The sequence below is a fragment of the Barbus barbus genome (genome assembly GCF_936440315.1).
Source record: "Barbus barbus genome assembly, chromosome: 34".
Taxonomy (NCBI): domain Eukaryota; kingdom Metazoa; phylum Chordata; class Actinopteri; order Cypriniformes; family Cyprinidae; genus Barbus; species Barbus barbus.
In genome coordinates, this window is record NC_136762.1 from 15,531,081 (window position 1) to 15,541,366 (window position 10,286).

At 39.8% G+C, this 10,286-nt stretch overlaps 1 protein-coding gene across 1 annotated transcript; it reads left to right on the forward strand.

Moving 5' to 3' along the window:
* Positions 1–214: 214 nt before the first annotated feature.
* On the forward strand, positions 215–4,956 carry LOC306854526 (delta-like protein C). The gene is made up of 9 exons (XM_079392646.1): positions 215–498; positions 591–824; positions 951–1,008; positions 1,118–1,375; positions 1,747–2,108; positions 2,192–2,408; positions 2,606–3,299; positions 3,391–3,505; positions 3,622–4,956. Exons 1-9 carry the CDS (start codon positions 448–450, stop codon positions 3,625–3,627), a joined length of 1,995 nt encoding a protein of 664 aa, XP_079248772.1. The 5' UTR covers positions 215–447; the 3' UTR covers positions 3,628–4,956.
* The last annotated feature ends 5,330 nt before the right edge of the window (positions 4,957–10,286 follow it).

A 10,286-nucleotide genomic window follows, 5' to 3' on the forward strand; every position in this document is an offset into this window, starting at 1 on the left:
TGTTGAATGTCAGAAACTTTTGTAAAGTTTCCAAATGCCTGTGTTATGTAGCCTATACAGTTTATGTTGTTCTCTAATATCTCTATAAACTGAACTTTAAGCGTCCTGATGTTCAGGGAATCTTCAAGTAAATCCATTAAAGCACATTTATGAGCTGGTGCACAAGCCACGCCTCCTCTTGGCTGTATTTAAGAGCACACACACACTAGTCCACACTCCATGAAACTAACTGACGGGTCCAAAGTCCCCTGGAGCAAGAAATCTGGTTCTCTTTGCTTTGTAAGCTCCAACATAGACAACATTAAGATTTTTTTTTTTTTTTTTTTTTAAATAGTTAAGTAATTTTTCTTTGAATTCCGATATTTTTAACTACTTTTTTTTTCTTAAATCGTGGATAGCCTGCCACCACAAACATTCATATCGGACTACTCTCTCCAAAGATCCAAAATGGCTCGTGTTTTATTAATGTGTTTTTTAATTGTGTTATCAGCGCATCTGGTGAGTATTTCACACATATTTTAATGTAAGCCGCTCCTTTGACAAGTGCTTTCCCAGCGTGCTAATATGAGTCTTGTTTTATATTTCCATAGGCGGAATCATCCGGTGTGTTTGAGTTGAAAGTGCACTCTTTTACAAGCACAAGCAGTGTGTGTAAACGATCCAGCGACTGCCAGATCTTTTTCCGTGTTTGCCTGAAGCACTCACAAGACATCATATTACCAGATCCGCCGTGCACTTACGGCACTGGAATGACAGGAATATTCAGCGCAGACTCCATCTCCAGCAGTGCGCATATCCGCGTGCCTTTTAATTTCAAGTGGCCGGTGAGTAGGCTAGCTTAAAAAAGCCATAGCCTACTATTCATTATCAGTTAATATTTATGTAGCCTATACATGCACGCATGTCTAATGCATTTAAGTAATTGTAAACAGAGTGTTCTGGCTTTACAGGGAATCGTCTCGTTGATAATAGAAGCCTGGAATGCAGAGTCCTCTGACCAGTCAACAGGTAGCCTATGTGCTCAACTTTTGCCCCACCTGCGTAGTTTTAATAGTTTACACAACACGTATTTGTTACCTCCAGATCAATAGCACATAATTTGTTGTATTTATTTCAGAGAACATCAACAACATGATAAGCCGTTTGGCCACTAAAAGAAGACTCGGCATCGGCGAGGACTGGTCCCAGGACGTGCATCTTGGAGAGCAAAGTCAGCTGCGCTTTTCTTATCGTGTTGTGTGCGATGAATTCTACCATGGCGAGGAATGCTCGGATTTCTGCCGCCCACGGAACGATGCGTTTGGCCACTTCAACTGTGACGCTGCTGGCAACAGAATTTGCCTGCCTGGATGGAAAGGCGACTATTGCGCGAAACGTAAGTGTTGCTGAGTTTTGGAGCCTACGTAATAATTAGCGCGAAGATAAACGAACATTTGCAGTAAAAATAAATAAATAAATAACGCGGGCAAGTTCAACGGCTTCTTGCCGACACATAAAACGTCTAAGTTGCTTTTGTTCACTGTAACAATAGAAGCAAAGAGCATGATTTAACAAGGACACTCGCTGAAACCTAATATGCTCTACCTTCCGTGAAAAAGACGGCATGTGTTTCTTTTGTGTGAGTCCCAGCTGCTTAGTTTAGTACTTAACAAATACTTGATGTGCCTGAGCCTCCAGAAGGGGGGTTGTTTTATGATGCTCAGTCATTCTAACGTCCCCCTTTCTCTCCCTCTCCTTTTTAAACAGCCATCTGCTTGTCTGGCTGTAGCGAGGAGCACGGTTATTGTGAGGCCCCCGGTGAGTGCAAGTGCCGCCTCGGGTGGCAGGGCCCCCTCTGCGACGAATGCCAGCGATACCCGGGGTGCCTGCATGGCACCTGCAACCAGCCCTTTCTGTGCACTTGCAAGGAAGGCTGGGGAGGCCTGTTCTGCAACGAGGATCTGAACTTCTGCACCAATCACAAGCCCTGCATGAACGACGCCACCTGTACCAACACCGGTCAGGGCAGCTACACCTGCATCTGCAAGCCTGGCTTCAGCGGCAAAACCTGCGAGATCGAGACAAACGAGTGCGACAGCAACCCGTGCAAGAACGGAGGCAGTTGCAATGTAAGATTGCGACACTACGTTCGAGTCTTGTCCTTGGTGGAGCTTGGACGTTAATACTAACGGCTTTAGCTTTTTCTTCTCAGGATCTGGTGAATGATTACACCTGCACATGCCCTCAAGGCTTCTACGGGAAGAACTGCGAGGTCAGCGATATGACCTGCGCCGACAGGCCCTGCTTCAATGGAGGAACCTGCGTGGAGAAGGGAACCGGTGGATACTCCTGCCGCTGCCCGGCTGGTTACATGGGCTCCAACTGCGAGAAGAAAATTGATCGATGCAGCAGCGACCCCTGTGCTAATGGTAAGTATTTTTTTCCCTTATCTTCAGTCCTAAATGCAAAACATTCCAACGTCATCCGCCTCCAGCAAAACGCTGAACCTTCAGTTATTTTTGCTTTCCCAAGGGTTATGATTACTCGCCCTGGTTTACTCCCTGAAGTTCCCTCAGTTTTAGGCTAATGCTTTAATATGGTTCCCTTGTGTTCCCTTTTTTTCAAGGTGGCCAGTGTCTCGATTTAGGCAAAAAACTGACATGCCGATGCCGTCCCGGCTTCTCAGGCTCACGTTGCGAAATCAACATTGACGACTGTGCAAACAGCCCTTGCCAGAATGCTGGCACCTGCATGGATGGCATCAACGGCTATACCTGCACATGCACGCTCGGTTTCTCAGGCAAAAATTGCGCCATCCGCTCTGACGCTTGCAGCCTTATGCCTTGCGAGAATGGAGGGACCTGCTACACCCACTTCTCTGGGCCCGTCTGCCAGTGTCCACTAGGCTTCATGGGCACACGATGCGAGTATAAAGACAAGCCTCCTGTGGCCAGCCCTCCTATTCCAGTGGCCTTGGTGGTCTCATTCACTCTAGGCTCCATCACTCTTACTCTAGTGGCCTGCGCCGCCATTGTGGTCCTGAGACAGATGCGACAAGGCCACAAACCAACCTCCACCACCGTGCGCAACGACTTGGAGTCTGTCAACAACCGCCTTTCTTTGACCCCGACTTCAACTTTAGGCAGAGAGAAGGAGGCGTTGCTTATTCCTGGTGGTCCGTTTAAGGTGTCCAATAAAGATGTGGCACTCAGATGCACCACTGTGGACACTCATTCCAGTGACAAATCAAATTACAAGCAAAAGATGGTAGACTACAATATGAGCATTGACGAAAAACCTACAAACAACAAACTAGACATGTAAGTTTTTGTCTTCCTTTCTTTTGGTCTTTGTTTCTGGTCTATTATTTGCTTGACATAAATGTGGCATAACATAAATTCTTAATTTTAGGAAAAACTCGGAATCTACATTACTGGTTCCACCACTGAACTATCCAAAAGAGGGAGTGTATCATCCTGTGTACATCATTCCTGAACACATAGAACAATGTGTATTTGCTACTGAGGTAAGCATCTTCAGACATATTTTTTTTAAAAGTGCTTTTATTGTTATTTATCATGATTTCAGTGTGATGCTTTGAAAGAACGTGCGTTAACGCATTCTCTTTTCGTTCTTTCTCAGGTTTAACAGTATTCGTCAATCTGGAGCACCTCAATCACCAATGGGCCTGACCCTAAAATGTTTACAGTCTTAAAGGACAAAAGAAAGACGTGAAGAGAGTATATATATTATATCTACATTTATTATTTATTTATTCATGCTGCTGAGTAAAAGGACTACTTCTTGATATGGACAATAATTTTGCGAAGAGAAAGCAAGAGACTTGAAGACTTTAGGAACAACTTGCATTATTTGCACTATTTTCTTTTCCTCCTTTTTTTTTTAAATGACCCAAAAATTATTTCTATATATTTCATCATATTTAAAATGTACATAAAGACCAAGAACTCTCTGGAAGAGCTGAGAAGAATCAAGGATTTGTTAATTACAGAGGCCTTGAAAAGGAAGCAAACAGGCATCCTGAAGTTCATCTCACTCTGTGAATCACGTGAAGCCCAATCAATCAGCCTTATGGGTGGAGGAGGTGCAACTGAAGGATCTGGAACTGTGACCATGGAGTATTTTAAATTTTTTAAATTTTTTGGATATGGTTCGAAATGTTATTTATAAACGGATCCGTGATGAAAAGCAATCAAAGATATCGAAACAAGCTGTTTCGACAGTGAACAATGTGAACAACTGTCTTCGGAATCTACAGTTATATATGACTATGATTTTACTTAGTGCCTATAATGGATTTGACTATCAGTGATGTTCACTTGAACTAAACCCAATCTTAATTAAGTGCCTCATCTTTTAATGTGTTATGGAAAAGGTACTCCTTAGAAACACTGAAAAAAAAACTTTTAACTCTACTGGAGTATGTTTTTCGACAGACGATGTTTGGGTTGACTTGGGTACAAATTGTTTAACCAGCAGTGCATGATGGATCCTGTTGTGTACAGCTTTCATCCTGTCAACATTCACTGCTGCTAAGCTATTTCCGACATTCCCAAGGCTCGAAAGTACCACTTGGTTCAAACTGATAGCCTCATCATTGTCAAGATTTCCTGGTTTTGTGAACCTCTGCATTAGGGTCTTTTTCAAAAAGAAAAAAAAAGCAAGATCAAGATTCTTAACAGAGTAGAATTTTTTTTTCCCCTTTTTTTTTGTACGTGGCATTTGTTTCTTTAATTTTTGTAAACCATTTAAACCAAATAGATACTTTTATATTTTATACGGTCTCTTAATTTAACAATGCAATATTCTTGAGATATTCACACTATTTAATTGGACTGTAAATAATGTGTATTTATGAAAGATAAATGTATATATGTTTATGTATTGTGTTGTTTGTAACAAGGCCAGAAATATATATTTTTTCATACAATAAATCCTGAAATAATTTACATTGTATCATGACTTATTTTCTTTAACATGAAACTGCTGAGATAATACTGGGATGGATATATTCAGGTTTTAATTTTAAGCAACTAGCTATAGAACTTGTGACACATGTTTATGAATCAATGTTTGATCACCATTAGAAAAGGAAATTATCTTGACAGCTGTAGTGAACTATTATCTAGTAACATTTATAGAAAAGCTTTCTAGTATGTCCTTTACTAATCCACAATTAAGCAATTACTGTGTTTTTTGTTGTTGTTGTTGTTGTATAACTAGGATGTCTATATGATATGCTTCTCTGATCAGAACAGTGCAGAAGAAGCCAGAGATAATTGTGAAGGGTCATAAATGGTGCTCAGACAGGATCACCTGCCATTCACCCCCATTCTTCCTCTTCCATTCAAAGAGAGAAGCCGAGGCTTGAAAAGGGGGAGGGAGGCCTCACTCTCGCTCTCCCTGGGGAGCGTTGACATGTGGGCCCAGCCTGGCCTGACACCTGTCCTCACCACCAGCCTACAGACACTCGGATATGTCTCTGTACTGAGACCCACAATGAAGATTTTCTGTTTGCCACTTTCAAACTCTCCAAAATACACACAATTATAAAAGCATCCTGAGGTTACAGCGCATACAGAATTTTCTAGAACAGGAGAAAGATTATGAGAATTTATGTAATTTTTGGAAAAAAAATTGCTTTTATTCAAAACATTAATTCAGAAGACATTAATTCAAAAGTGACAGTTTTTGAATGTTCTTGGGAAAACAAAATCACAGTTTCCATAAAAATATTAAGCAGCACAACTGTTAATAATTTGATAATAATAATAAATGTTTCTTGAGCATCAAATCAGCATATTAGAATGATTTCTGAATGATCACGTGACACTGAAGACTGGAGTAATGATGCTGAAAATTGAGCTTTGCCATCAAAGGAATAAATAAAACTTTAAAATATATTAAAAAGGAAAACTGTATACTTAACCCATTAAATGCAGCCTTGATGAGCATAGGAGTCTTCTTTAAAATACATTAAATTAGAATTTTGATCAATTTAATGCATCTTTGTTGAAAAAAAAGTATTTAAAAAAAAAACTTTCCAAGGAAAAAAAACACCAGGAACACAATATGTTTGCGTACTTTAGAGGTTCCTGTGTGAGGTCATAGAGGGGGAAATGTTGATTCTCCTTTATCGTTTATATCAAATTGAAAGAGAAAGAAAAGAGAAGGCCAGTTAGATTTCAGGCAGCAATAAGTACCTTTGCATTGAATATCACTGTCAATATTTAACTTTTAAACGGATCGTTTTTGTTTTCGCTTTCAAGCTTTGTATGGTCAGGATGTGTGTCAGCGCTTGAACCCACACCCTGCTAATTTTATTTGTGATGGTTATAAGGCTGTATGTTTAACTGCTTTGGCATTCTTATGCCATGATGTACCAGAAGTGCACCACATTGTCAATGTCCAACTTTGGTCACTTAACACTGTTACGTTCTTATGAGCTTTTTGGAGAGCAGTAACAAATTTGAACTGGCTATACGGCAGGCCAAAAGAGGACGTATTTGAAGGAGTGGCCTCTAACCTACTAACAACAGGTTTTGGACTAACAAGGCATGTTTGATAAGAGAAAGTAATTTTGTAGTATATTCACGATAAGTATAACTAATTATATTAGCATCCACATGAGCACACAAAAATGTTCAGTTTAAAGGGTTAGTTCACCCAAAAATGTAAATTCTGTCATTAATTACTCACCCTTATGCCGTTCCAAACCCCTTTTGGTACTCTCATGAATGGCAAGCAGACTGACCTGGAAGAGAAGAAATTGTTGAATAAAGTCATTATTTTTGTTTTCTTTGTGCACAAAAGCATTCTTGTAGCTCATGTCACATGGACTTTTAACGATGTCCTTACTACCTTTCTGGGCCTTAACGTGGTAATTACATTGCTGTCTATGGAGGGTCAGAAAGCTCTCGGATTTCATCAAAAAATATTTATTTGTGTTCCGAAGATGAATGAAGGTCTTAAGGGTTTGGAACGACATGAGGGAGGGCCATTTACTATATTTTGTATGTTCTATATTTGTGCGTTGTTCAATGTTTAAATGTAAATAAATGCCTACATGAAATCTGTTCATGAAATAATCGTGTCTTTTCATGATTACTTTAGATTTCAACGGCTAAGTTTATTTTGATTACAATTACAATGTTTTTATCAAGTTTTTGAAGCATCACAGTTTGGTGGAATGGGCTTTTAATGGAGGTTTCATTAAAAATAACTTAATTTGTGTTTTTTGAATATGAACAAAAGTCGCATTGGTTTTGAACAACATGAGGGTGACTAAATGACAGAATTTTCTTTTTCGGGTTTATAGGCTTTGTCAGCACTAACAGTCAAACAAACTGCTCTTCTTAGAAAACTAAGCTGTTGTTGATCAATAATGGGATTTCCATCATCCTTCCTTTTTTTGTTTCCTTGACTATAGAATGGGGGATGTCAGGGTTGCTACTTAGTATTCACAGTAAAACACAGTGAAATACATGCTTGACACCAGTAACATGCAATATGGATACGACATTCATCCCTGCAGGGTGAACGTCTACCGTTGTTATGGGGCGAACGAGATGTGAGACATGCAGATCCATTTGCAAGGATTTTATTCAGGAACGTGGTCACAAAACAAGCAAGGCTCATGCAATGGCAAACTGGTAAAACACAGGCAAGACAAAGAGTAATCCTAGGGCAAGTGTGGGTCTACGATCGGCGAACAATATCCAACAGGGCAAGGCAGAGAGATAATCCAGGTACACGAGCAATAGTCCAATCGAGGTGCAAACAGAGTCCGAATGGCAAGGCAGAGGGTTAATCCAGGAAACATGGGCAAGAATCAAAACACTAGAAAACAGGCAAGGCAAGACTATGACAACTAAGTGGGCTCCGTAGAGTAGCTATCGCTAGGAGAGTGATATACGCTATACAATACTCGGCAATCTGACTGAGGAAGTCCATGACTTAAGATGGGAATCAGCTGTGTGATTAGTGCAATCAGCTGTGTGTGTGTCGTCAGAGCAATGGATGATGGGAATTGTAGTCCGGGGGTGATGTGCAACAGTTAGTGTAGTGCAAGAGTCAATGTGGTGAGCGAGTGACCTCTGGTGGTGAGTGAACGGACGGAAGTTCATAGACCGGATTCGTGACAACCGTCACTGTCTCAGAGTGTTTTCACACCTGGCCCGTTGTTTCGGAACCTGGCACGTTTTCGTGCTCGGTTGGTTTGGGCATATGTGAACACGGCAATCGCGCTCGGATCCATGCCAAAACAATCAGTCGATTGAAAAAGAACTCAGGAGCAGTTCAGTTGTAGTGAGAAAGCAATCCGATCCAACGGACACACTGGATAATGGGTAATTACGTTAGTTCCGTGAAAAGCAGTGGGTGTGCACGTCTTCGCCATTCAAAATCAAAGTGTGCCTTTTCATTTTATAATGCCGTCTTAATGCTCTTCGTATAGGTGCATTTTAACAATGTTTTTCCAATGAATCCTGGACTCCTGCTCAAAATTATAAATTAATATATATATTGACAGCTACAAAAAATAAAATAAGCCCTCAAAGCTGTTATCATTCCATCTTGTGTGTGTGAGAGAGAGAGAGTTTGTTTGCTTCTCTTTCCAAATTAATCATTGTCATTCCAGGTCCGTGGAACTTTGACCAATGAGAGGACAGTTTACTCGCACATGACATGTATTAACAATTTTGGTCCGTTTAGAAACTTTGCCGTGTGAAAGCGAACCGCACCAAGAATAAAAAGCAACACTGTAATAATTTGAATCCCCTTTTCGGAACAAAGCAATTGATTTACAGGTGTGAAAACTCCTTTAAACACTGTATTCAAACATTTACAAGTTCCAGTTCCAAATTCAAACAGTTCACAAGAACATGATGTCATAATGCCTATTCATAATATCTACAACTGTAAATACTTCCTTATTTACAGACTCGTTATGCTAACAGAACACCAGCTTCCAGTCATAGCCTCCAGTGAAGTGATATAATTATCCACTGTAATTACTGTAAAACATAAATAGGAAAGGAGGACGGAAGCAACAAATGAAGGCAGAAAAAGCACTAAGCAGTAAAAGGGAGAATCCCACATAGATTAAAGACACACCTGTCATCACTACATCACTGCTGATTTCACCCTTCTTCCTTCTTTTCATGACCCTGAGAACCCCGTCTGGCGTCTGTCCTGTGAAACGGAGAGAGGAAATGCTCAATTCACGCACATGCTCTGAAAAGGCATATTCTCTTTTATTTCTTGATGGACAGTGACAAAGATTTACACTCTTAAAAATAAAGGTTCTTTATAAGAATCAATGGTTCTATGAAGAACCTTGAACTTCCATGGAACCTTTCAAATGCAGAAATGGTTCTTTATAGTCACTGCCGTAGAAGAATAATTTTTGGAAGAACCATCACCTTTTGGAACCTTTATTTTTAAGTGTGTACATGGTGATCTGATGGTCATAGCATTTATTTGACACTGAAACTCTTATTAAAAGTCTTTACTGTCACTTTTTATCATATTAATGCACCCTTTCTTAATAAAAATATTCATTTATTTCATATGTAAGCCATGTGTCAGTTGTTCTGTTAGTTTGAACATCCTGGCCAGCCCAACATAGCAAAACTGGCTCAACCAATAGTGTGAGTTTGGGGGTGGGGCTGCCTGTCTGTCTAGCCAATGACAGATGAGGGGCCGTTTAAGAAACGTATTTGGAAACAATCATTATTTTTGCTGTTCTTTTTGGTGTTGCTAGAAATTAAACACTTTACTTGCAAGATTACTCCAATGTTGATTAATCCATTTGAAACATTGATATTTTAGGTATAACTTTCAAAAATCAATTTAATACCTCAGTACTTAAATGAAGCTATAGATTATTGTACTGTGTTTGTGTGTGTTTGTTTATGAAGGAGGGCTCTCTAAGGGGTCATTTTGAACAATTTTATGGCTATTTAATTGAATTTTTGATAGCTTTGTATGAATTTATGACTTGTGTGAATTTAGTAATGAACTTCCAGAAATGATACTGTCAAAATTCCAATATTTTGGGAATTTGCAAACCAGATTTCATTGATTGAACTTCACTGTGAATGAATCACTTTCTTGATTGTGGTTTTACCACACGAGGGAAGTTGTTATGGATAAAATAAAAGAGGACAATAAAACTTTGCAGTACAGCTCTTTGACCCATTACCAAACCCAAACAAGTTGTGGTAAGAATGACACTCCACCTGCTCCTCCACTCACAAGTCTGATAAATATCAGCTACACCCTGA